Source organism: Haliaeetus leucocephalus, unplaced genomic scaffold, assembly GCF_000737465.1.
Source record: "Haliaeetus leucocephalus isolate CR32 unplaced genomic scaffold, Haliaeetus_leucocephalus-4.0 Scaffold93, whole genome shotgun sequence".
In the NCBI taxonomy this organism is placed as follows: domain Eukaryota; kingdom Metazoa; phylum Chordata; class Aves; order Accipitriformes; family Accipitridae; genus Haliaeetus; species Haliaeetus leucocephalus.
The window spans coordinates 1,498,050-1,524,966 of NW_010972529.1; the positions used below are offsets into that span (position 1 = coordinate 1,498,050).

General features: G+C 35.2%; 1 protein-coding gene across 5 annotated transcripts in view; it reads left to right on the top strand.

Annotated features, from left to right (window-relative positions):
- Positions 1 to 1,393: 1,393 nt before the first annotated feature.
- The window catches only part of LTN1 (listerin E3 ubiquitin protein ligase 1), a 31,124-nt gene continuing 5,600 nt past the window's right edge, over positions 1,394 to 26,917 (top strand). For 3 of the 5 annotated variants that reach the window (XM_010585295.1, XM_010585297.1, XM_010585298.1), the window contains exons 1-24: positions 1,397 to 1,594; positions 1,928 to 2,026; positions 3,051 to 3,281; positions 4,056 to 4,108; positions 4,564 to 4,744; positions 5,427 to 5,600; positions 7,239 to 7,429; positions 8,726 to 8,873; positions 9,217 to 9,999; positions 10,506 to 10,547; positions 11,572 to 11,764; positions 14,197 to 14,436; positions 15,426 to 15,579; positions 15,863 to 16,013; positions 16,714 to 16,915; positions 17,891 to 18,050; positions 18,217 to 18,321; positions 18,580 to 18,722; positions 20,634 to 20,769; positions 21,658 to 21,802; positions 23,686 to 23,899; positions 24,185 to 24,422; positions 25,357 to 25,431; positions 26,326 to 26,512. In XM_010585295.1, coding sequence (XP_010583597.1) covers positions 1,547 to 1,594; positions 1,928 to 2,026; positions 3,051 to 3,281; positions 4,056 to 4,108; positions 4,564 to 4,744; positions 5,427 to 5,600; positions 7,239 to 7,429; positions 8,726 to 8,873; positions 9,217 to 9,999; positions 10,506 to 10,547; positions 11,572 to 11,764; positions 14,197 to 14,436; positions 15,426 to 15,579; positions 15,863 to 16,013; positions 16,714 to 16,915; positions 17,891 to 18,050; positions 18,217 to 18,321; positions 18,580 to 18,722; positions 20,634 to 20,769; positions 21,658 to 21,802; positions 23,686 to 23,899; positions 24,185 to 24,422; positions 25,357 to 25,431; positions 26,326 to 26,512 — 4,293 coding nt within the window. In that variant the 5' untranslated portion in view covers positions 1,397 to 1,546. Of the gene's footprint in view, positions 1,595 to 1,927; positions 2,027 to 3,050; positions 3,282 to 4,055; positions 4,109 to 4,563; positions 4,745 to 5,426; positions 5,601 to 7,238; positions 7,430 to 8,725; positions 8,874 to 9,216; positions 10,000 to 10,505; positions 10,548 to 11,571; positions 11,765 to 14,196; positions 14,437 to 15,425; positions 15,580 to 15,862; positions 16,014 to 16,713; positions 16,916 to 17,890; positions 18,051 to 18,216; positions 18,322 to 18,579; positions 18,723 to 20,633; positions 20,770 to 21,657; positions 21,803 to 23,685; positions 23,900 to 24,184; positions 24,423 to 25,356; positions 25,432 to 26,325; positions 26,513 to 26,917 lie in introns of all 5 variants that reach the window. The other 2 variants (XM_010585299.1, XM_010585296.1) reach the window with 2 other exon arrangements.

Below are 26,917 nucleotides of genomic sequence, written 5' to 3' on the forward strand. Positions count from 1 at the left end.
GGGGGCGGGGGGCTGCCGAAGCCCTCTCCCGGCTGGGAGGCGGCGTTGCCTTCGGGCCCGGTTGCAGTAGCTGGGGCCGGGGCCGCCGCCGGGCTTCGGGGGCGACTGTTGGCCTGGGCCGGTGCCTTAGCGGGGGAGCGTGGCTGCAAATTCCTGGGGCGTTTGTACGCGTTTTGCGGAGAGGGGCGAGGGTGGGAGGGTGTAACTGCGAATCAGAGAGAGGCGAGGGCGGGAGAACCGCGAATCACCACGGGTGTAAGTTCGGCAAGGTACCGGCGGGTACATTTAGTGTGTTTTTCTGTGGAGAGTCTTAGAGTACACCTGTTGTGGTGTCTCCGTCTTGCCACCGGGCCTGAAGTGGTGTGACATCTGTCATATATGGTGCTTGCTCAGGATGGGAGAATTGTGGGTGAAGCGTTGTGTTCAGGTTATGCAATTCTTACAACTCTTCTCCTTCGCGTGTATTTAGAGAAGGCTACGGAACACAAAGAAGCGTGTCCTTATAGGTGAGGTTTCACATGCAGAAAAAACGACTACAGATTACTGTAGATATAAGTAGTCAGGTAAAATGTGGCTTACGTACTTCAAGAAGATCAGAAAAGTATGGTGAACTTCATCAAACTGTCATTACTTAAAAAAAATGCAACAAACTCACATAACTGCAACTGTCATTAGGAAATAAAAGGTATTTGGACTATAAGGTGTCACAGAGAACATTAAAGCATCAGTCAATTTTGGGGCAGTCTTTTCAAAAGAGTGTGGTTGAAATAAACACGAGCCACTGATATGATGAGCAAGGTGTCGACTTAACTGGGGCAAACTAGAAGAGATGCTGCACTCCAAAACACTCACTGTTGTATTAATGGAGTGGTATTATACTGTATTACATACGTACCCTTTTGCTCCATTTCTCTAAATGCTTCTCAGCCCCTTTGTTGCTGGTAGCATCCTTTGTTTTGTGTGTGTTCTTATTTTTTCCAACGATACAAAGAACATTCCTGCGGAGCTATATTGGTCCATATGCAATAACATGAGAAGAACTAGTAAAAACAGAAGTAGTGAAGGAGGGTAAATGGTTTCTTATTAAATTGTTCACTTGCAGAAGGACATTTCTGTTATGCTTTTTTGTACATGTATAAAACCAATAGAACTTTCCGTAAGTATTCATGGATTATGAGAAAACACGGGGATGCTGACTCTAAAGAGAAGAATAATCTTCTAGGTCAAACTTCTATGTTTAAAGCACAGGTGGGCTTTTTTTTTCTGAGACTTTGTTTTAAATAGAAGGTTAATTATACAATATAAATAGGATCATTATTTCAAATGCATGATGTGTACAAAATCAAGTGACTGAAATAGGTAACTGACTTAGGTCCCTGTTTTTTGTCAGCCTTCTAGCAGTGGCCGAGCTGCAGAGCTCCTCGCCAAAGAACGTGGAACAGTGCCTGGGTTTATTGGCTTTGGAACATCTCAGAGTGATCTAGGATACATTCCTGCAGTTCAAGGAGCAGAGGAAATAGACAGCCTTGTGGATGCTGACTTTCGAATGGTGTTGCGAAAACTTTCTAAAAGGGATATCACAACAAAATTAAAAGTAGGTGTAACCTTTGTCCCTCATAAAAAATTTTTATTGGAAAACAATACATTTTTCTTAAGGATGGGGGAGGAATATATCAAGGTAGCTAGTACTAATTTCATATTGATAAATTTGCTAGAACTGCAATCCAGAAGGTATCTTGGAGGACTTACAAGAAGGTCCATCATGCAGTGCTGATGGAGCATTCATAAAATGAACTCTCTAGATGCTCAGCTGCAAGAAATGAATTGGTTTTTGAAAAAGGGAGTTGAAGTGTCTAATAGAAGCTGGTAAATTGCAGAATATATCTGTCTGAGTTCTTAAATCATGCACTTGATGTCTTGATTTTAGGCTATGCAAGAGTTTGGAACAATGTGCAAGGAAAGAGAAGTGGAAGTAGTTAAAGGTGTTCTTCCTTACTGGCCAAGAATTTATTGTAAAATCTCACTAGTAAGTATTAAAGTATTTAAATTAAAACCTTCTCTGGATACTTCCTGTGAAAACCTCTAAGGCAGTCTTTATTGATATATCTGACTTTGTTGGAATTACTGGCTTGTTCTAGGAAAAACTTGAAGTTGAAGGAAAGTAGTATTCTTTATTGTGGAGGTGTTTCAGTATTGGCAGTGGGTGGAATCTTGAACTGTTAATGCCTGGGCTGTACTTGCTGGATGGAGGTAGCTCTTTGTTAGACCTTTATGTTAAAAAGATGACAAGATATTTCTTCTCATGAAAAGTTCTTTTATGTGGATTCCAGAACAGCTAAAGAGAATGTACTGTTCAGTTAACATAGTAATAAGTCTTTTTGATCTAGGACTAATATCTGACCAGACTTAATATTCCCCCCCCCCCACCCCGACATGAAAAGGCCATGTGTAGCCAGATAACCCATAGTTTTCTGATATATTTACTGATATATTTAATATATATCCAAACATTCTGGACTAGCTACTGTTGGAAACGTGATATTGGACAAAATGAATCACTATTCTGATCCGTTAGAGCAATTCCTAATAAGTATTTCAGAAGCCAGGAGCATAGAAAGTCATGATGTTGTAAATGCATACACAAATAATGGATAGCGATGCACAGTTTGTGTAGGTTTATGGTCGTTTTAATCCAAAAAATGTCTTCAGAGCTTTCTGTTTCTCTTGCCTCTTGTCGTTCTGTTAAATGCTTGTATGAAATAGAAACTGTAGTTAGGGATATCAGGAAAAGGTTACAATTTTGAATGTACAACGCACTGGGAAAGAGTGCTGCTAAGTTAGGACTCTCCCCTCATCTAGGGATATGAAGACTTTTTTGTCATTGTTGTTGCATATTTTCAAATCTATATAGCCCAATTCATTGCAAAAATGGCTGAACTGAGAGACAGCTTTTTTTTTTTGTCATTACTTCTGCTTTGAAGTACCTGGCATCAAAGGTACATTTCTTAAAACAATGAACCTTTTTTTGTCTTTTTTTTTTTTTTAAACAGGATCATGATCGCCGTGTTCGAGAAGCAACTCAGCAATCTTTTGAGCAACTGATTCTTAAAGTAAAGAAACACTTAGCTCCTTACTTAAAAAGTATCATGGGATACTGGCTGATTGCTCAATGTGACACTTACTCCCCTGCTGCTTCTGCTGCAAAAGTAGCTTTTGAAAAAGCTTTTCCTTCTGGCAAACAACCTGAAGCCTTAGTATTCTGTAAAGATGAAATTCTTAATGTGAGTTTATACTTTTGTATTTCTTTAAGGCTTTGTGTTGAGTATATGTCAACTTGTAATAAAAGTTTAAAACTCCTTCTGTCCCCATCTGTTCTTCATGGTTAAATTTCTTTCTTCCCTGAAATTTCGCTCCTGCTAATGTGAAGAGAAGACTGAGGCAAAGCCATATCCTCTATTTTTTTTACTTCCGGTTAGAATGACTGGAAAGAGAGGAATAAATATGAAGTGAATTTTCTTGTGTGCATTTCTATGTAATGATGCTCAGTCATCACGTAATGTTGCTGACAGGTAGAATAGAATAATGATGCTGGAGTAGTGTTGCTGCAGTGGTAAAGGATTAAAGAATGCTGAGCAGTGTTTCAGAGAGCCTCTACAAGTCTAGTTCTGATTAAAGTTAATGCTCTTCTGCCAGTCGTATATGAAACTGAATTGGCTGAATTTAAAAAGGTAAAAGTTTGCTGGCCTATCATATGCAAACTTAACCATTTTGTTTCGTGTCAGTTTGGCTTCTTTTTACCAGAAGTTGGCATAGGACTGCAACTTGCAAAGTATTATGAAGTCTTGATTCAAACAGTACCACAGCTACTAATGTTCAGCAGGAGTCAATTAAATTTTGTTCTTGTTCATTAGAATGTCTAAAATGTGTTTAAAAGACTTGACTCAGAGGTTGTGAAGTATTATTGTAGACCTGTTTCTGAATTAATGTATGAACTATATTATTCACATATAATTTATGATTCTCGTGTATATATGTTTGGTTTTTTTTTCCTGTAGGTACTTCAAGATCACCTTCTGAAAGAAACACCTGATACACTCAGTGACCCCCAGTATGTTAGCCTGCTTTAATGTATATGGTTTAAGTCTTGTATGTATTGGGCTTTCTGTCCTTGGAGATAGTGGATTTGGTTTTGTTTCAAGAGACAGAATAGTTATTTGAGTCCAAATACCAGCAGCTTTCTTTGGGACTAAAGTATAAATGCTTTTGACAGTGTTATCAGTTGTGTAATTCTTATTTCAGCTCTTTTAGGAGTAGCATTTTGGAATAGCTGGAAGATGAGATGACTTGAAACTCTCTTTTTTCTAGCACTTTATAGTGTAATTTGGTAGTGTTAGAAGCTATGGAAAGTTTACATATTTACATTGCTGGCATCTGATATCAAAAGAAGAACACAGAAAAACTGAAGACAGTTTAGTTTAGACAGTTTAGAAGAGCTTGAGAAGCCTACTGATTTATTTATGGTTCACTTTAATTTTTTTGTTTTGTTTTGTTCTGTTTTCTGAGAACTGTACCAGAGGAAGAAAGGGAAGCCAAATTTTTCCGGATTCTGACCTGTTCCTTGCTAGCTTTAAAGAAGTTGCTTAGCATGTTGCCAAAGAGAGAGATGCATTCATTGGAGGAAAAGTTAATGCCACTTCTGTCCCAAAACAAATTTTGGAAATATGGCAAACACAATGTACCACAGGTGACTTTAATTTCTTCTTTATTTTGGTTGGTTTTAGTTAAAGATAATACACTGAACCTAAGCAAGTATTAATTACTTGTATTCTACAAGAATGAACTTTGTACTTCACTGAATTATGTTTGCAACAGCCTTCAGGTTTCTAGGCCTTAAATAGGCAGTATTGCTCTAACATTTGTCAGATACACTAATTTGTTATTTCCATGTCACCGTCATCTACTTGGCAATCTGCTGTCATTTCAAATTCAGGTAAAAGATACAAACTGTGTCAGCTTACTGCATGTAGTCTTAGTGCTTTTGCATTTTCATTTTTTTAAAACCATTTTATTGGTCTTTGGTCTGCTAAGACCAATAGTGCATGGAGCGATGAATTGATTCTGGTAGTATTTTGTTAAGTTTTAAGGTGCATTTTGGAAAACATCCCTTTTGAGAAGTATATTAAAATAAAATTTTTTGATAACCATTTTATCAATAAACAAATTACTTTAATATTTTAAACAGGCTTATCAAATAATTCCTTTATTTTCTTCATTTTTAATAATATTTAAGCCTTTGCTGATGTGATAATATATGGGGACCGTGTGCTGTAAGTTACAGGGGCTTTAAAAGGAATGTTATGAACTACACATAGTGACAAAGTGTTGTCATTTGACTAAAATTTTGTTTTTTCTGTGGCCTATGTCAGGTTCGCTCAGCTTTCTTTGAGCTGGCTTCTGCTTTATGCCAGTACTTGCCTGAGCTGGTGAAAGCTGAAGCACCAAGAGTTTGCCCTGCTGTTCTTCTCAGCATTGATGACAGCGATGCAGTGGTGTGTCCTGCTCTTTGGGAAGCTGTACTTTATGCTATCACCACTATTGAGGTAATGTGGGAAATGGAAGGGGCAGATATTTTACTTGAATTTAACTTTTGACCAAGTGCCATTGTTCTCTGTGTAGAATTAGGAAGAACAGCTTGATTGGGTTTTCTTTATGATTAATAACATGAACTTAACAATGCTACATGCTCCTTCTTCCTCCTTAGGGTTTCACTGTTAACTTTCAAATATATGGTGTCCAGCATGCCTGAAAATCAGAGTTGTTTTGTAAGTTTAATTAAATTAACCTGAATCCCTTCAATTAAATATAGTTACTAATAAGTAAAATAATACTTAAAACTTTTTTCCTGGTACAAAATGGTTACAAAAATGACCTGCAGTGCATTTTTGGTTTGTTTGTTTCCCCTTCTAAGTTAATGCTTGGTTCTACGAATTTTTTTTTTCTTTAAGTGAAGTACCAGCTTTGAATTTATTAGTGGGTTGAGTGGTGTTGCCATAGACAGGGATGTTTTGGGGGTTTAATGCTGCAGATCTCTTTTGTAGCTGCTGGTATAAACTGTAACAGTTCATGGGGAAAAAAAAAATCTTTGTTCAGCTTGCTAAAATATAGGTATCTGGAACTATGATAAATCAGATCAGATGACAAAAACTTTGTGCTGTGTGGGAAAATTTCAAGGTGTTTTGTAACCATCAGAAGATTTTTGAGGGGAGTTTTGAAGTTAGTGATGCTTCTAAAGTTGGGATTTTGAAATCATTGGTTATTCTTGATAATAAGAACTCAGAATTAAATACAGGACCAGTTACAATAATGATTTTTATGAAGCATTGTCCTGCTTTTGGCTGGGATAGATTTAATTTTCTTCCTAGTAGCTGGTATAGTGCTATGTTTTAGGTTCAGTATGAGAAGAATGTTGATAACACACTGATGTTTTCAGTTGTTGCTCAGTAGTGTTTATACTATAAAGTCAAGGATTTTTCAGCTTCTCATGCCCAGCCAGCAAGAAGGCCAGAGGGGCACAAGAAGTTGGGAGGGGACACAGCCAGGGCACCTGACCCAAACTGGCCAAAGGGGTATTCCATACCATGTGACGTCATGCCCAGTATATAAACTGGGGGGATCGCTGCTCAGGAACTAACTGGGCATCGGTCGGTGAGTGGCGAGCAATTGTATTGTGCGTCACTTGTTTTGCATATTCCAATCCTTTTATTATTATTGTCATTTTATTATTGTCATTATTATAATTATTAGTTTCTTCCTTTCTGTTCTATTGAACTGTTCTTGTCTCAACCCACGAGTTTTACTTCTTTTCCCGATTTTCTCCCCCATCCCACTGGGTGGTGGGGAGTGAGTGAGCAGCTGTGTGGTGCTTAGCTCCTGGCTGGGTTTAAACCATGTCAATTATCCTTAAAGCATTAGTAAAGAGAAGCCTTCAATTGCAGTTTGCTAACAAGGAAGGTCTATTGATTTTAAACAATACAGAAACAGTTTTGTCATGTTAACTTAAATTCACAAGCTGAAATAGGGAGAAAGTGATTTTTAAAAATTCTGGCAAGTGAATTTTAAATTTTACAATAACTTGTTTCAGGCACAACATAGGGAGTTAGATTAAAAGTCTAGCCTGGGAGTTCTTCCAAGGCAACATACTATTATTTAATTTACAATAAGTGTATTTCTTTCTGTAGGACTGTTGGAGTCATGTAAATGCCAAAAAGGGAGTTCTACCAAAGCTATGGACAGTGCTTCGAGAAGGTGGACGAGGACTAGCTACTGTTATATATCCAAATCTCTTGCCGTTCATTAGCAAGGTACCTCCTGGCATTGCAGAGCCAAAGCTGGAATATTTCAGAACTTTTTTCAGCTCTATAATTCAAGGGTATGAACAACCAATTTATTTATTTATTTTTTTGAAATCAGTCTCTCTTACATTTGGAAATAGGTGAACTAATCTTGTTTAAGCATTTAAAGATAAGTAACGTATCATTTGGCTTGAGGATATTTAAATACACATTAATTGTTTATTTAAGAAAAGACTATTTTCACTGTGGTATTTGAAAATCTTATTTTTAAAATATTTTTAAATATCCAAAGCTAGAGTTAGTCCTTTGTGGCTGTCCCTGTGTTCTTAAACCTTAAGCCTTCTTTTTGATTTTATTACCTCTTCCTTACCTAAAGCATTCTTACCTTTTTTTTTGTCAAAGTTTCATGTTTATTCCATGATAAGTTATAAAATGGGAAATTAATTTAAAATTAAGAATGGCTTTGAAGATATCATCTTCTTGTCACCAGTGTGTAATTATTAGAGAGGTTATTGGGGATTAGCATTGTGATTGTGAAATTTCCTATATGCAGGAACTTTAATTCTTGTGATATTGATTTTTAAAGGAATGAAACTGCTATCATTTTTTTGCCTTTAAAATACATCAAAACCACCTTTCTATCAAATCTAATTTAAATAGATGCATGTGCATTGTGTACTCAAAAGCATAGATAAGGTATTTTATGAAGCACTAAAATGTAACTTATTTAAACAAAACCCAATTCTCGATTGATGTTGGTGTGGCCATTAGCAGAGCTCTTGAAGAAGAGATTTATGTATGGGCTGGTTTTGAAAAGTGTATAGAATTTTATTACAAGTAGTAAAGTGGTTGTAATATTTGTGTGGTAATTTGTGTGGTCTAATTTTCATTAAAAAGCAAACAGATCACAGTTGTTCAGACTCAAAGTGGCTGTGATGAAACTGTCTTTTGCTGGCTTTTAGGTTTTTTCTTTTTTTCTGTAATGACAGAAAGTCACACTTGCTAAACCTCTGTGGTGTGTGTAGAAAATTGCAAAGGAGTTTTGACAAACAGCTGAAACAGTAGACAGTATACATGACTGGATATGTTTCCTGTATTTATATAGATATTTTTTTAATGAATGCTAAAACTAGATAAAAAGTTACTTTAATATTAGTTATATTAAATGCCTAGATTTATTGTTTTGACCCTTTAAATATATTCTACTGAAATTGTTTTGATCTCCACTCCTATCAATGATTCTGTATTCTCCATATTGGTGTTTTCTGGATGAGAACAACATAACCAAGGTAACATTCGTTATGTGCATACCGAGTTTCTCAGAAGCATAGATGACTGAGTGTGCCCTCCCTCCAATGTTGCCCTTTCAATAGGTTGTCAAGTGAGCGAGCCATAGCCAGCCCTTCAGAAAGTTCAGCAATTATAACTGCATTTATGGAATGTCTGCGCTTTGTCATACTACAGAAAATAAGCGAAGAAGATGACCAAAGACAAATTCATCAAATGCTTATATATGACCAGGTATTTGTTAGAAATACTCAATATTGTTCTGTGTAAACTTCAAAGTTAAGGAAAAATGCAAATTTCTGTGAGGATTTACTTCTCTGTTGAAAGTTTTACTAGATTTTATGGAAAAAATAATGTTACTGAATTCAGTCAATTTTTTCCTTCCTATAATATCATCCCTTTCATTGTGCAGTTTAAGTTGTATATTTTTATGAAGTGTTCAAGCATGAGTAATTCTGATGTTTTTGGAATTGCTTCCAGAAGGTTTTTCAAAATTATAGAATTTTCTGGTATTATAAAGAATAAAATGATCATCTAGTTGGATCACTGTTCTTTAATAATTTTTTTGTCTTTTTAGCTAATTCCTCTTACCGATGCTGTACTTAAGGAGCCCAGGTTACAAAATGGACCGTTATTTTATCAAATAGCAGAAACGCTGAGCTGCTGGGAAGCTAAAGCAGAACTCTCCAATGATAACGGCGCTGATGAAGTTTTCAAAAAACTGTTGTCAGATTTTTGGGGCCATCTTTTAAAAATATGTGTACTTCATGTCGATACATTGGATGCTGATGAGAAATCATTATTTGCCATAACTAGTATGCTAGAAATTCTTCAGAATCCAAAGCGTGCTACAAAACCAAACAGAAAATCTCTAAAAATCAGATTTAGAGATGAGGATGAATCTGAAAGAAACACAGAGAATGGAAGGCTCACAGAAGTGAGAAATATTGACTCTGAAATGCAGGCTGACTTGTGGCATAGTTCACTTCTAAGGAAAGAACCTTTGGAGAATTTAGTCTGCAACCTTGCTGAACTGAGTATTGTGTATGTCAATGAACAAAAGTCAGAACAGCATTTGAAATTTCTCTCTGCCCTGCTCCACTATTTTTCTTCAAACAGAGTTTTTCAGGTACTTTTAGAGCAGCGAAATGATGCAAGCTCTGCTCAAGCTGAATCCCAAAATGAAATGAAAGCTCATCATGAAAGTCCATCTGTACAATTTCTGTATGTGAATTTAATAACTTGGCTGAAAGAAGATTGGAGGAAAGACACCCATTTTCTGGTTGATGTTTTGTACAGTGTGCTTAACTGTTGCAATAGTAATGATGAAAGGAAAATAATTCTTGATGATTTAACAAAGGTATGGCTCGTACATTTTGTTACTAGTTTTTATCAAAGTGACTACTATTTTTTGTGGGCTGTGATTGGTTAATCATTTTATTTTGGGGCTGTGCAATGCAAGATGTTCTACGTGAACTTGGACAGGTTCAGCGTAAGGAAGGTAAATTTAGGAAAAGTTGATATGGCGGTGGGGTGAAAGGTTATAACACGTCCCTTTCTATATGGTACAAATTAAAAAAAAAAGTAATGTCAGGATTTCTCTGTTCTTGCTTCTTTATACAGTGTGCTTTTATACTAGTCATTGGTGGCCTTTCTTATAAATACAGTCCCTTATTGATCTGTGTGGTAGAGAGAGACTTGGAAGCCAAAAATAATATAATCAATAACTTTGTTACTGAAACTTACCAACTTCTGCTTATCCCCTGCAGAAAATAAAGTTGTAAAACAAACAGTTAAAATGGTATTAAATGCTTCTTATTCAGCAAAGAATTTTTTAAAATTGTGGAATTTTGTTTTCCTTTTCAGATGGATCTGAAATGGATTATTTTTCTCCAGATAATTCAAAAGGTACCTCTTAAGACTTTTTTTGTTCTTGTTTTGCATAGTTTTAGCTTTGAGAGTTACATGCGTGTGTTTGACTTTTTTTATTTAAGTAGCAACAACTTCCATAGTTTGAAGATCTTGTAGTAATAGTTTCAGAGTGTTGTTTGTTTTAACAGCATTTAAACCTGCATTTAAATCTGGGGACAGTCTTAAGTGAAATGATGATGCCAAACCAAAAGCATCTTTGTCCCTTCTATTTTTGGTCTGTTTGCTCTTTGAGACAGAGGGATTCCTGATTTGTTTCTGGTCATCCCCTCTAAGCTAGAGAGAATGGAGTTGGGTATTAGACCAATAATCTAAATGATTATTTGTATCATTACCCTTGAATCGTGTGACAAGTAAAAGACAGTAATACCATTTTTTCACATGGGATGTAGAGAGACTGACATTTAAGCGATTGCCTGGGATAAAATATGAAGTGTATTACAGATTTTTGGACAAGAATTCATAGTGCTTCATTTACAATCCAGTGTGTTGACCATAATATCTTTCCTCACAGATACTGTGTATTTTAGGAATCCTTAATTTTTATGATTTTGGAACTTATAATGGCTTATCACTAAAATAATGTTTTTCTGATTTGTGACCTTCCATTTCTTTTTGGAGAAATGCATGTGCTATAAATAGCTTTTATGTTGTAAATAGATTTTATTTCAGCCAACCTGGTCATCCAAAACTTATCTTTCTAACTCCAGTGTAGGCATTCCCTGGGCTCTGTAGTTGGAGAAAAGGAAAGAGAAGAGCTTTCAGAAGATGACTTGTTTCACTCTAAAGTAGAGGTCTGACCTAGCCATAATTTAATATCTCTGACCAAAAAGAAAGTTGAAAGGATTGTTGTAGACGTAAACACCTAGAGACTTACTGTTTATGACAGGTTATATGATTCCCACTCTGTGTATGCAGGTTTGACATATTAATCTGATGCTTAGTTAGTAAGAAAAGTTAATACCCTCAAAAGATTATTAGAATTATTTCCTTGTGAATTCAGGCATGCTCAAGCACAACAAAACTTTCCTTAGTCTCTGACTGGCTGAAAGGAGATACACTTGGAGAAAGACTTGTAATGCTGGCAGATGATCTGTGTCACCTGGGTTTAAAACCTATGGCAGCCTCGTCAGAATCACCCTCTTCAGAAAGGTGGACACTCCTGAGCTTAGTGTTGTCACAACACATTAAAAATGGTAAGCATATTTATTCCTTGGAGTTTGTGAAGTGTAAATACCGCACTTGCGCTTTGTGGAAGGTTGAAAGGAATTTGAAATCTTCCAGAATACTTAATTTGTAACAATTTGTAACATCTAGGCTTTCTTCTGTGCTGTTTGTGGGTTTTTTTGTTGGTTTTGTTTGTTGTTTTTTGTGGTTCTTTTTGGCGGGGACACACACACACCTGTGTGTATGTCTCTTTTTTTTATTTTTTTTACCTGAGCCAATTAACCATGTCCAGTTTAATTTTGTAAACACTAACTTGCAGCAACAACATTGCAATTCTTTTGGTCTGGGTTGCTAAACAAAAGTCAGTTTAAAGAACTGATTCACATTTCTGAGTCTGGAAAACTTAAGTTTGATTTATTAGCTGATGTGCTGTAAAAGAATATTAATTTTTAAATGATACCATCTGAAATTTACCTTCAAAACTAGAATATAAAAAATCAATGGTTATGGACCTATGTGTGCATTGTTAATGCCTTGTTACAAGGCCTGTTAATTGCTTTGAGCCATTTTCAGTTAGATTCATGTATTTAAAAAAAATACATGTGTGCACTCATGCTGTATATGTAATCTAGTTTTTATTAATAACATCCTATTTCATTTCTTCCTTGCATTTTGTGGTATCTGTGATACAGGCTTCTAGTGGAGTTCAATTTTCTTGATGTTTTCCATGTAAACTTGTCATTTGTGTTTTGTTAAACTTAGCTTTGATCCCTGAGGTAACATACTTCAGTTTATCTGAATGCTGGGCACTTTTGTGGTGCTTTCACGTTTCAAATAGGCACACAACAAGTTGACTACAGTGGATGTTCATAGATAGTACATCCTGAAGGTGTTGTAAGATTGTTATTTCTGTTACTGGAACTTTTGATGTAGAGGAGCATCAGGAAAACCTGTTCCAGAGAGAGTTCAACAAACTTGCTTGCTTGTGAGTCAGGGGTGTCCTAGGGCTGACTGTCAAGTGACTGCTTTTTGGCTCTAGAACTGGAGCTATTGTTGAGCTCGTTTTGTGCTGGGTGCTGTGTGACCTGTTCTTAAGCATGTTGGATGAAGTCTAAGAGACCTTCAGGAGCTATGGTAGTTCTTGACTTAGTGATTTAGGCCAAAGTAGAGTATGTGGACTTTCAAAAAGATTTTTTTATGATATCTCTCATCTAAGTTTCTCAAGGTAAACTCATGGAGTAAATGGAAGGGCCTTTCATGGATCAGTAACCTAACAGATGATAGCAATTAAAGGGAAAAAAGGATAAATACTGAAAGGGTGATAATTGTTTCTGATAAATTATTCAGAGTAATCAAAACTGAAACTTCACAGAGCTGTAGCAGTGTGTTGTGATACTAAATGATTAACTGATGTAATTACAAATGAAATTCAAAACCAATAAATATCAGAAGTATACATGGGAAAAACACAGTTGTGACTGTATCTATTCAATGATAGGCTCTGAGCTGTTAAAACTCAGAAGAGATCTTCAGTCATTGTGATCGTTCCCTGTAAGTGGCAGGTTGGTGCTCAGCCATAAAAGAGGAATACAGGTTATTGGGAACTGCTGTGAAAAGAACAGAGGACAAATGAAAATTATTATAGCACTGGTGTGTCACTATCTTGAATACTGCCTGTAGTTCTGGTCACTGCAATATTCTTGTTCACCTATGTATTTTTGAAAAAAAAGGTGTGATAGTATTAGAATATGCCCAAAGAAAGATGGTTAGGCAAATACAGTGGCTTCTGCTTCTAAAGGCCATAAAACAGACTAGAATTTTTGAGCTTGCAATGGAAATGATTGGGGATGTATTTGTGGTAGAGAGCTATAAAATCATAATTTGTATGGAAAAAGCAAATAGGAAGAAGTCTTTCTGTGTTTCTTTGAATGGAAGAGCCTGAGGTTGCTTACAGATATTGAGATAGCAAGCTTGAAGAAAGTTTATAATTAAATAATGGAACTTACTGCCACAGGAGTGGAGTTTGAGGATAAATGGGATTAACCTACTTGGATCCAGTGAGGAAGGGACTAAGCATATTCATGGAAGATTGGTCTGATTGGGTTAATTATATGCAATGGTCTAGGTGTAATGTCTGGCTCACAATTGATTGCCAGAAGCTAGGAAGGCATAAAAGGGGAGGGATCACTCTGGATTTGCTCTATTTTATATACCTTTTGTCAAAGCTGCTTCAGCTGGTTTAGAGAAAGGATGCTTGGCAATGTGAAATTTTGGCTAGGTGATCCTAGATGATTGTGGAATAAGAAAGAGAGTTTAGGTATACATTAGACTGAAACTACTTTGCACTTTATTTTGCATTCAAAATTAGTAAATTAAAAAAAAATCGGTACCTATTAACGTCTCTGAATGATCATGTTTAACAAGTAATCAAAGCACACTGTCTTTTTCCTCTCCCCAATAGAATCTTTGATTGGTGAAACTTTTGTTGAAAAGATTATTGATAAACTTCAGGCAGCTCTGTCTAAAGCTAAGGATCTTTCTGAAGCTGGAAATACTGAACCATCAGTATCTTTCATCTGTGATGTAGCCTCAAGCTTTTTCAGCTCAGTTAAAGGGTGTTTACTGATGCCATCCTCAGAAGATTTGCTGCTTACCATCTTCCAATTGTGTGCTCAGAGGCAGGATGCTATGCACTTAACAGGTAATTTGGAAAAAACTTCAGCCAAACTTTTTTGTAGTTGATGATTACATTTAAGTTCTTCTTTTTCATGAAACAGATTCAAGTATATAATAGAATATTGAGTTCAAAGACATTGAGCACGTGCAGCTGTAACTGATATGAAAGTTTATGCTTTAATTTATAATGCCATTAGTTACTACAGAACATCAAGTTCTGGACATCTTTACAAGGATTTTAAGCTTTTTTGATGTTAGTATCCCTGTGCTTCAGCTATCTTTGAGGCTGTGATATTCCACACTTTCAGGAGTGTTACATAAATTGTTTACGTACAAAGAATGAGTTTGGTGGTTTGGTTTTTTTTGTTCATTCTGCAGTGTGCGAATCCTATAAAAATGTGTGCCATCACTTCATTAAAGATACATCTGTTTGTTCTGGAACTATTTATATTGGTCAAGTTGCTGTGGCAAATTGTGACCTATTCTTCTCCACCAGTGTCTCATTTTGAGACTGAGAACCTGACTTATATTCTTTGAAAGCAGAATTTGAGAGTGATAAATTGGTATACACATTTACTGACATAGATACAAAGGAGGAAATGTTGCAGTGTTGTTGTAAAAGTGAAGTAGGACAACACTAGCCTGAAAACCACGGCTGCTTTGCGAATGGCTCTTGGTGCTGTGAATGTTCAGTATTTCGGTATTTTAAAAAGTTCTGCAGTTTTGAAGACCGTATGGACATATTGTAGTAGACAACGGGAACATCACTCTTATTCTCAAATAAATATTACCTGTGTGTCAGCATTAATTTAAAATTGCTTTACAACAAGAAACCTGTATATTTGCCCTTGGTACTTACTGCATGTAACCACATAGAGAATTCTTTTCCTGGCCTAGGACCTTTAAACGTGATCGTTGCTGTATGCTGTAGGTTGTGATTTGAGTTTACCTGTTTGTGGTGGTTTTGCTTGTCTGTTTGTTGTTTTGTTGTTTTTTTTCTTTTCCCTACAATAGATTTACTTGTATGTAAATTAAAACACACTTGGATGTCTGGTGTAAGTTCACTTGTGCGTCAACTTCGGAGTATGCAGAAACAGAGTACCTTTTTGCATAAATCTGCACTGTGGGTCAAGAATCAAATTCAGTCTTCCTCTTTGGATGTTAAAAGGTAATTGTGATGTACATGCCCTTTCATAATATGTTGTTCTCCAAAACAAACTAAGATCAGTGCTATACTACTCTTTATTTAATTGGCATCTGTGTAACTGAGAGTTTTTCAGTCTGTCAGAGGAGGGAACTGTGGCATAGAGCATAACTTCTTAAAGCGCCATTAGCATAGCACCTATATAGCATTGATACAACGTATGTAGCATTGTATCAATGTAAAATAAAGCAGCTTGCTTTTATTGGATAGTGCCAAACTTGTTTGCAGTGTTTTCTCCTTTTCTCAGCCTTCAGGTTTTGATCTCTGCAGTTAGTGATTTGTTGTATAAGCTTATGGAAGCTGACGGACAGTCTGGATATCTTGTGGGAGCTTACGTTGAGCATGTCATGCCAAACAAAACTGAGTGGGGGAAATTGCGCGAGTCTCTATCCACTGAGGTATGAAAATGGTAATGGACTTGCACATGGTAGTCGATCTTACCTCAAGGCTCTGTCCTGTAGGATAATAAGCATTCTTTATTTTGACATGGCACTGCAGTTATGAATACGGGCATGTCTGTGTAAAGGTTCTTTTCAGCCTCTGTATTTATGGACCCATCCAGTACTACTGGAGAAAATAAAAAGTTATGGAATTACCCTTTTCTGCATGGAACACCAGCAAATTACTTTACGATGCAGGAATTTTGTCTGACAGTATACACGTCATGAAGGTGTTCTTATCTTTAAGTTAATTCTTCTGTAAGATTTATTTTGTGAAAGATACTGATATCTGCAGAGGAACGTGGTATCTGATCAACAAAATGCTGACATACATGGAGTGGAAAGTGGGGAAGGACATAAATTTCCTGTCCAACCACCAATCTTCATTAACCTTAGTATTTCTTGTAAAATATATAGAGTTCTAAAGATACATATTTATTTCTGAGGGAGCAATGCAGTTTCAAGTTACTGCTGTACATTTAGGTTTTTTTAATATGCTGGAGTGGGTGGTCCTCAGCATTGTGCTTTTGGTGTTAATTTGTATGTTTCATGGTTTTTTTTTTAATAATTCTGAATTTTCAAGGTTAAACAGATTATAGCTCTTCTATGCATCATTAAAATGTCAATTATTCATACTCTTTTTACGTATGTATTACAGTGGATGCACAAACCTCTTCTGGAAGGAAGGCTTAGTATGAATTGTGAACCTTTGCAATCATGTGTTAAGCTGTGTGGCACAACTAAACTTCCAGGCCATTTGTGTACTTCAGCCTTATTAAGTAAAATGGTGCTACTTGTATTGGAAAATGGTATAGTCCATGGAAATGATGATGCCGAAAGAAAGGAAATTTATAATATAAGTAAGTTACAATGGTAAAACTTAAAGGAATTTTAATTTTGTAGTAGTTGTAAATTAACCTGAACTGGTAATCATAAATGAATAGTTAGTTTGACATATAGGTATAAGAAGTCATCCTTTTACCTTTTGTTGTTGGGTTTTGGTTTTTTTTTTCCTTCAGTTCTCCTTTAAAAGTATAAGTATGCACAGGCATAGCACTTATATTTCTAGGACCTTTTGTGATTATATACATGCTATCTCAACAGAACTTTGAATTTGGAGAAGTTTGAATTTATGTTGAACTTCAAAGTTGTTCATTGCCAAAACATGTGGTGCATTGGTATGAGTGGGCAATAGGCACTGTATGTATCCATGCCATCAAACAAATGTCCTGAGTGTTTAGCCATAATGTAAAGATATTTTGAGGCAGCAATTTTTCTTAATTTCACCGGGAGGAATATTGTTTTCTTTTATTTATAGAATGCTCAAATCAGAGCCAGCATTATCAAATTAACAATTTTATCTCCAAAAGTCTCACCATGATAAGTGTAATTGTTCAGTGTAGGTCTTTGTAAGCTAATGAAGAAACCACATGCTAACTATTAGCATCAAATTTGTTAGTTTTTTTTTTCCTGGACTTAGATCTTGATTGCCTTGTCTGCAATAAATATATATATTTAAAAAGAAAAAAAAATAGAGAGGAGTTAGAGTTCCTGTCATGCTTGATTTGCTTTAAAATTTCCTGAACATCTAGAATAGATTATTGTAGCTTTTTCTTTTCTTGTATTTTATGATGCAATGGCAGCTATCTAATTCATGCTCTGGAGCACCTGAGATTGCGTGTAAATATCATCTTTTTAAATCATTAAAAAAAACTTTTTTAAAAAAAAAAAAAAAAAAAACAACAAACAACAAAACCTTGACCTGAAACTTCTTGTTTATGTACTGAATATATTTATCAGTTGTTTGTAAGCAAAAACTTTTGTTGTTTAATTAGTTGCAGAACTGTTGTACTCATTACAATGGATTGAAGAATTGGAGAATCCTCCTCATCTGCTTCTGGAATATCGTCATATGTTGGAAGAAATGCACATCACATATGAGAAGTTCAGTACACTTAGTAATACAACTAGCCTTCAGCAAACAATATTTGATAGGTATGTAAGAACAAGTAAAACAACCCTTAACACTGTCTTCATATTTTGCATGGTATTAAGTGCCACCGTATTTCCTTACGTGTATTGATTCGAATTTAATCCAAACACTCTTGTTGTGAACTCTGCATCTGTATATATTAACCAGGGTATTTCTTCTTCTTTGAAGATCAGAGGAACATGGAAGACTCTGGTCCTTAACCATGGCTAAAGTGATTCGTGTGGAAAATACTGTATCCTGTGAGAAGAAACAACTTTTTAAGACAACAGACGGGTATTGTAATGCTGCTGCCTATAAACTTTTAGTTTGTTGCAAATGTTAATAATGTTAAATGATACTGATTCAGATGAATGACAACCGAAGACTGAAAATTTGGTAATATATTTGTATGATATGTAAAAGTGAGACTCAGTTTAGCGTGTGGGACTAGTTACGTCGTAGGATATTAGATCATTATGAACCAGTTGACATTTTGTTTACAGTTAATTTTTTGGATTTGTTTCGTTCTTGATGTTTTGCTTGTGTGAATAGGTTTCTGCCATTAACAGAGGGCAGATTGCATACACTTCAGTGTCTATCACCTTTTTTAATTGAGGAAGAAAAGAAAGAACTTGTCTTCCACTGTGTGGCCAAACTTATGACATGCACACAGACAGAGCTTTCCAGCACCGATGGTGAGTATGTTCTTACCTCAGTCCAATTCGTTAGAATTTAAGAACATTCTTTTATAATAATGTTTGCTTTTAGATAAAATGTGTTATCTATAATATTATCTTTCTTCCTAGAAAGAAATGTCTTCTCAGTTTGCATATTTCTTCTAGACTGTTTGGCGTAGCAGTTTTCTGTCTTATTAAGGAAGTACAAGCTATACTGCCTGATACAAAACTAGAACTAAAGGATTTAGGCTGATATTGTTAAAAGAATTTTGATATTGCCATACTTCTTGTTTGGTCTATCTTAAATGCATCTGTAAATATCAAAGTTTTCAATTAATCATTTAGGCTTTACACAGCATGCAAAAATATTACTATTATCAACTGATAGTGTCCTGTTTTTCTTTAGATGCTTTGGCAAGAAATCTTTCACAGTTTATGTATAGTTTTTGAGTAGTTCTTGCAGTGCGTGGGCTATAGTGTGCCGAGTCAGAACAGCTGTACATATACTTCCAGCAGCTTTTGAGAAATTACTTAGAGGTGATTGAGATGAGTTCTAATATTGCTTTGAATATCCTTAAGAAAACCTTTTTATTTTCACAACCTTTTTGCTTTTCAAGAAAATTCTTTGGACATGCTCACACACAGTTCTCCTATATGTTTGAATTAGATGCTGTTTAAAAGAAAGAACTTTCCTCTTTTTCTCGATACTGCTTTTGTGCTTTCTTGCACATACGCTTATTGATCAGTCTATATATAAACTTGATATTTGATTTTGTATTTTTTAACAGGACTGTGCTTGCTTAAATTGAAAAAAACTATCTTTGGTGACTTTAAACTGTGGACATCTGTCCCTTGGCAGCGTCCTCAGATATTCAGATGAGTTCTTCAAATGGATGTCTTCAAAGTGTGAAAATTTTCAGTGTTAATGTCATGCAGCAATTGAGAGGAATCTTGAATCTTTCTGCTGTGGTAGTTTCCCTAACTCTTACTCTTTGGACTTAGTTAAGCTTTCCCAGCTTTCTGAGTGAACTGGTGAACCAACCAAATGCGTCTGAAACTTCAAACAGAAAATGGGAAAAAGAATCCTCATTCCTCCCCTGCTGTGGAGTGCTTTTGTTTGTAATCCTGGTCTGCATTTTCCTTTCTGTTGCTTCTCATTTTCTTAGGGATTCCTGAGCAGACAATATATATCCAAACTTTCCCATTAAGTGTGGTGTAGGTTGTAGGCTTACCATTCAAGTTTTGGTTCCTCCCCCACCGTCCTGCCCCCAGATCAGGAAAGTGCTGGTAAAGTTCTTGTAGATCATTGCACTGCCACTTGAGTAAAGTGGCTTTCTTGTTTGGTTGGTTTTTGCTATGCATATATGGTACTTTAACTCAGTTCTTTGTCATCATGCTTGTAAGAAATGTTCTTGTTCGCCAAGAAATGTAGATACATGCAGTTTTCCTTAAAAATGGAAAACAGTACTAATGCAGCAGTAGTACTTCACTCTGAAAGTAAAAATTAACACTCTTAAAATATTATTGGAATTCACAGCTCACAGTTACATTTACTTAATTACCTGTCCAAATAATTGCTTAGCAAACTGCATTTTTAGCACCACAAATAGATTTCAACCTTACCTTGTATTTTTCCTTTTTGTTAATTGTATAAACCAACAATTAATCTTATAGGAGTTTTTTGTTGGTTTGAGGGTTCTTTTTTGTTTGGTTTTTTTTTTTCTTTTAAGTTTGGGTTGGATACAGTATTTTTGATTTAACAATGTCGTCTCTGGATTAAGTGTTCAAAGAAGAAAACTTAGGTATTATCCAAACTGTCTTATGATATTAATGTTAAGTTTAAATACAATGATCCAGCCAATTGACACACATTCTTATGTTTGTTTTGTCTTGATAATTAAGACCTATGATATTTTTATTATGTTATAGGAGCGTTTGGGTGTCTTTCCATTCTGAACTCCTGCTTGAATGATAGAAGTATTGATTGTGGTCATCTACTACCTGGAATACTAAAAATCATAATGTCTTGGAAAAATGATAATGAGGACAGCTTTCTCTTTAGCTGGTGGGTGCAACTTTGAGACAATTTAACTTTTTTTTGAATTTCTAAAACAACACTTTAAAAATACAGGGTAGTTATTAACTCAAAATCAATTTGTAAGTTACAATTGCCATCCACTGGTCTAATATTACATTTTTAAGCCTTCGTAGAACTACATGCCTCAGTTTAATATATCTGTCTTTTAAGTATCTAATATCTCATACTGAAGAAAATTACCCAGGTGGTTGAAGGCTGGGAAACTAGGAGCTTTCTTAATGCACCTAGATGTCAGTTGTTTTCAAAAGCATTCAGAACTGACCAACTTTTGTTGGTGTTGCTGGATATTCCATTCCAAATTCTGATTGCTATTTAGGTAGCAGAAAGAAAACTTGGATACCAAACTTAGATGTGTGTTTTTTTAAAATTCTGGACCTGAAAATATAACTTCGAAAGCTTCCAGCAAGGAGTGAAAATATACTGAGGCTCATTTGTCTTGAGTATGGTGAGAAAAACCCAGGCAACAAAGTCTCAAAATAATGTACACAATTTGGACACTAGAGGGAAATTAGTAACTTAAATGATTATTTTTCTTGCATTGATTTAGTTAAAATTGTTGAATTTCATAGTTTATATATTACTTGAGCAAATATGTAAATTATACAATTTTAGGAATCCGTATAACATGCAAATGAGCAAGTAGCTTTGTTAATCTGTTTTGTACCTGTTAACTGGCTTATTCAGACTTAGCAGCTAATGTGGTATTCGAACTTTGAAAAACAGAATATCAAAAGCACATGGGGCAGAGCCTGGTGCAGGACTAATTTATCCAAAGAGGAGGATTGAAGGCAAGAATAAAAATACTTGTGTGTACAACATGAAGATATGTAAGCTTTAGTTGTATTTATATTACAGCAATCTGAAAGAAACAAGTGCTCAGTTGCTTGGTTTCAACATAGAGATGATCCGTTACCTTCCCTTGCTGTTGAAGTATTCCACAGCTCCTTTGGCCGATAATGAATGGGACTTTATCATGTGCTCCATGCTGGCTTGGTTAGAGGTAATATGAAAGAGACTATTACTAATCATTGTGTTGCAGCTTTTAATAGGATATTCCTGATGCCCTCTGAACCTACTGGACTGATGCAGGGGAGGGCTAAAAAAATAGGCTACAAATTAACTAGATTTTTATAATCTTACTGGGCTGTCTGATTGACATTTCATCCTAAATGTTTGAAAGCTTTATGTTAAAAGTTCACCTATCTGTTTACAAAGTGGAATGCTGGATATCAGGACAATACAGTAAAATAAGAAGCTATGCCACATGGCAATTAAATTTGAACAAAGATGCAAGAGGATTGCCAAGAGGAATGGAAATCAGAGTGTTCCTAATGGTTCTTTGTTAGATTTTAGAACACAATGGGCTGAACAGTTTTAACTTTGTTTCATTTAATGTGTGTGTTAACTTTCTAGTACTTTAGAGTAATGATCAATATTAATAGCTCAGTACTCAGCATTTCAAAGATAACTTATTTTAAAAAGCATCTCGATCAAAATATGGAACTAAGAAAATAAACTCTACCTACCACATGAGTGCTAATGTTGTATCTTCACTTTTGATGTACTTACTTTTTTAGATTATTCCCTGCATATGGCAGGGACATAGTCATCTCAGCTTAGCAAAAATTTGACACAGTGTTAAAAAGAATTGCACAAAAATCCTGTTTTCATCAAGCTTTGACAAAGGTCATGTGTGGCTTTAAAGCACAAGCAATACTATATATGCTATTTATTTTTGTATAATAGATATATAAAAAATATAAAAAGATGAAATTACCTCACTCTTGAGGTAATATGATGTTTAGTAATGGCATTGGTAATTGGAGAATAATTTTCAAATATATCTGCTGTAGGTCTCTATGTTAAAAAATTATATCCCTTTAAGAATAAAGTCTAACATGACATAAAAATTAACTGGATGAAAAGCAGTATCTGCATTTTAATATTTAACTGATCACATGAAACATCAAAATTATATTCTAACAATGTCAGGAAAAAAGTCAGAGTAAACAGCTGACTACTTTATTAATCAAATAAAGATACAGAATCTCTCACCCTGTAGCTACTTTTTTTTTTTTTTTTTTTATTATAGTGCCCTCTGTCACCACACACTTATAAGGGCAGGCTGGAAACTTCCATGTGGCCTTTCTTGGTCTCAGGATTAATCTTCTTACTTATGCTGTATGTGCCTCGAAACTGTATTTTTTTTTTTTATTTAAAAAAATCCCAAAACACCAGACAACAAACTTTTGTGAAAAACTTGTTGTATAGATTAAGTGCTTGGGAATATTTGTAATATTTAATGATATTGCTTTTTGGGAAAAACTAGTAAGATTAAAAATAAAAAGAAGGACCTGTGTTGGGGGAGAGAAAATATTCTCCTGATAGCCCCTTTGATAATATTCCAGTTCCCAATAGTGTACTGTCAGTTTCCTTTCACAGTTTCGAAATACAAGTATGACATTGGTATGGCTTTTATGTTTGGGAGAGAAAAGTGAGAGCACTTCATGTACCAATTTTGGCTCACTTGGCTGCACAAGTGCTACAGATAAGCTACAGCTGTGTACATTTCTATTTGAATCCACTTGGTGGTAGTTTATTTCTGTCATTATAAAGAAGGTCATATAAGGGAGGCAATACAGGACTCTAAATGTTGGTGAGACTTGGAAATTCATTTCACTAAGTCTTACTAAAGTGCAGATTACATTTTTAAACTTTTTTTTTTTTTTTTCCCTCCAGGGAGTCCCCCAAGTAATTTTAAAATGGTCTTAGCAATTGAGTCGTCTTTGAAATTACACTTTCTGGTATAGACAGGGAATGTGAAACAGATACCTTAAAGCAAATTTATGGTTAAGAAATCTTCCTCTTATTTTTTCCTCCTAGACAACAAGTGAAAACTGTTCGCTTTATCATGTCCCGCTTGTGCAGATTTTTGCTTGTGTCAGTTGTGACTTGGCATCTGCCCTTAGTGCTTACTTTGAAGCTGCAGCTCCTGCAACTACTGAAAACCTTCCTGTGAACTTGATCAGTGAATGGAAAGAATTCTTTTCTGAGGGAATTCACAATTTGCTATTACCTCTGTTGGTGAAAGTCACAGGCAAGTATATGGCAAGGAGGGTAATAGTGGTACCTGCCAGGCTATTCTGAAATACAACTTGACAGGCTGTAATTTTGATTTTATAGGAATATTATGTCAACATAGTTTATAAAATCTGACTTTTTTGAACACTTACATGCTAATTAGTAAAGTAATTGCACTTAACATTGTGATTCTTAAGATTAGATGGATTCTGATAAGCGCAGTCTGAGTTGTTCCTATTAATGGTTGTTTATATCATCCATATGTTCTGTATCGAATCTTGTCTTTCTCTATTTTAAATAGGAGAAACCAAAAATGCTTCTGAAGGCCCTTTTCAGAACTATGTGTTAACGTCTTTGGGTGAAGCTCTAACTTACATCTCGAAGGACCAGTTGTTGAACCATAAATTGCCAGCAAAGTTTGTTGCAGGCCAGAAAACAAATCTTCCAGATAAACTCCAGACTCTACTAAATACATTATCTCCATTGTTGCTTTTCCGGTCTAGACCCATACAGATTTCTGTCTACCACATGTTGTATAAGTAAGAATCAAAAAAATTTTCACTTCTCTCACCTCCTACCCCCTCTGGTGGTTTTTTGGTTTGGTTTTTTTTGGGGGGGGGGGGTGTTTGTTTTTTTTTTTTTTTTTTTAAATGTGCTGTAGAACATGCGCTTATAGATATATGTTTAGCAAAGTCATGTTCCATTACGGGAGAAAATCCTTAACTGGGCAGTTTGTGTTCTGTATTGGAGGACATTATATAAAGCTATGAATGGTAAATTTAATTGTAAAAGTAGACTGACAAATTTTACCACAGTATGTGAAGATACAATTTTATTTTCTCTACCATAGTTACATACCTATCGTATCATAACTATAAAGCTATTTATTTTTAGCCCCTATTTGAACACTCGTAGAATCCTAAAATGTAAACTGAAATATTCCAGGTTTGATCTGGGTCTGACAGTATTATTAAATACTATGACTTTTTTATTTTCACTAATTTAGATAAGAAAGTGAATAAAAATGTGTAGCATTCTTGTGAACTTTTTGGATATCTCTAATTCCAAAAGAGAGAATACAGAACTTGAAAAATAGTATGTGCGTTTGACTGCTCAAAATGCAGATTGTGAGGCAGCTGGCTTAAGCATAAGAAGCTAACATTATCTTTCACATATTGCAACTTCATGCCTTAGTATAGCTTTATTCTGATAGAGAAGTTTGTTTTAGCATGACTCAAGAAGTGTAAAAGGTCTGGAAAAGAACCGAGCAAGGCTACGTGCTTGTTGGCTGTCATTCAGGAACCATTGGTGCACTAGTGACAAGTCTCTTAAAGCGTCTGTATTGTTATTAAGGAATACTTGCCATTATTTTATTGCTTATCATCAGTGTTGACACTGATAAGCAAAGAACTATGCATCAGATATATTAAAATCGTAAAAATTAAATCTGATTTCTTTTCCATATTTATACAGATTAATGCCTGAATTGCCTAAATTTGATGATGAAGATCTCAAATCTTATGGTGATGAAGAGGAGGAATCAGCATTGTGTGTATTTTTTCCTCATGTTTTTTTACAACTGTTTTCCATATTTTTAAAATGTGTTATAAGACTTGAGATCTGCACGAGAGTAGTCATCTATCAGAAGATGTTAAAAGAAAAAAAAAATGACATTGCTATGACAGTAGGGTCATAAATATTGAAAATATTCAATGTAATTGGTTAAATCTGCCTTTGTGCTAAAACTGGAAACAGTATGTGCAATTGTTTTCTAGTACAGTTACTAGAATAAGTGCAACATACATGCTTTATATTGTAAAACCTTGACAGATTTTTGCTGGACTGCTGTATTCAGAATGTGTCCAGCTGAACAGTGTCTTGAGCCTCCAGAATTGACCTGGGTGTTTTATACAGCTTGAATCTGATAAACAGTTTGAAGACTGAATACGGTAACCATTTAAGAAAAAAAAAATTTTGTTTTACCTCAGCCCAATGATTAATACCTTTCCTTACTCTGGAGCTGCAAAAGGCTTTTATATCCAAAACCAACATGTTAAGTGATTAGGAGATCCATTGTTCAGTTGCTCCTTTGTTGGTGTGTCTTGACAAACAAAGTAAGCAAGCAAACCAGCTGTCCATGATGTAGGTTAAATCAGCTCAGCCATAGACCACTTTTAGATTAAGTGATCAGCATTCAGTTTATATCTGTCTTGAAAGAGGTAAAAACACCAACTGTCCCTTTCAGGAAAAAAAAAAAAAATCTTAAAATCTAGCACTAATGTGTGAATTTGAAAGTAAATTTTCTTGTAATAAAAGGCCCCTTTTATGTTCTACATACATGGCTTTACTAACATGACTTTTCTAGGAAAGCTGTACATGTAAATTCAATTAATGCTCTGCTTGAGTTTTGAGTTTACTATGCCAGATAACATTTTTCCATAGATCACCTCCAGCAGCTCTTATGTGTGTCCTGGCCACTCAAGAACTCTTGCTAGAAAACATACTGGAATGCATTCCAGTTGGAGAATTTGCAGTTATTCAGCCCCTGAGTGATGAGTTCTGCCTTGTCCTAGGATATCTTCTCACTTGGAAGTTAACATTAGCTTTCTTCAAAGCAGCTTCTTCTCAGGTATATGCTCAGAGTCTTTTCCTTTTAACTGAATTTCTTAACATACTTATTTGGTTTGAATCTTGGAAGTTTCATCCAGCCTTTTTATTCTTTTAATTACATATCTTCCTACCTCTTGTTTTTGTCTAATTAGTGGAATTCTGAAAGCATCAATAGACTTAGATTTCTGCACTGCAATAGTTAAGGATGGTAGTATTAAGAGTAATAAAGAACTAAGATCCATTAGTAGATACTTTCTTGCATTTTCAAACAAGCTTGCTACATTTTATGATCTTCTGATCATTCAAAATAGTGCAGAGAACTAAACCACTCATCTAAACTCTTGCTCTGAATGACAGTCTTGCTTTTCTTCTTTAAAGAAGATATTTGTATTATTTACAGAGTAAGCTATATTTGTTAAGTCTC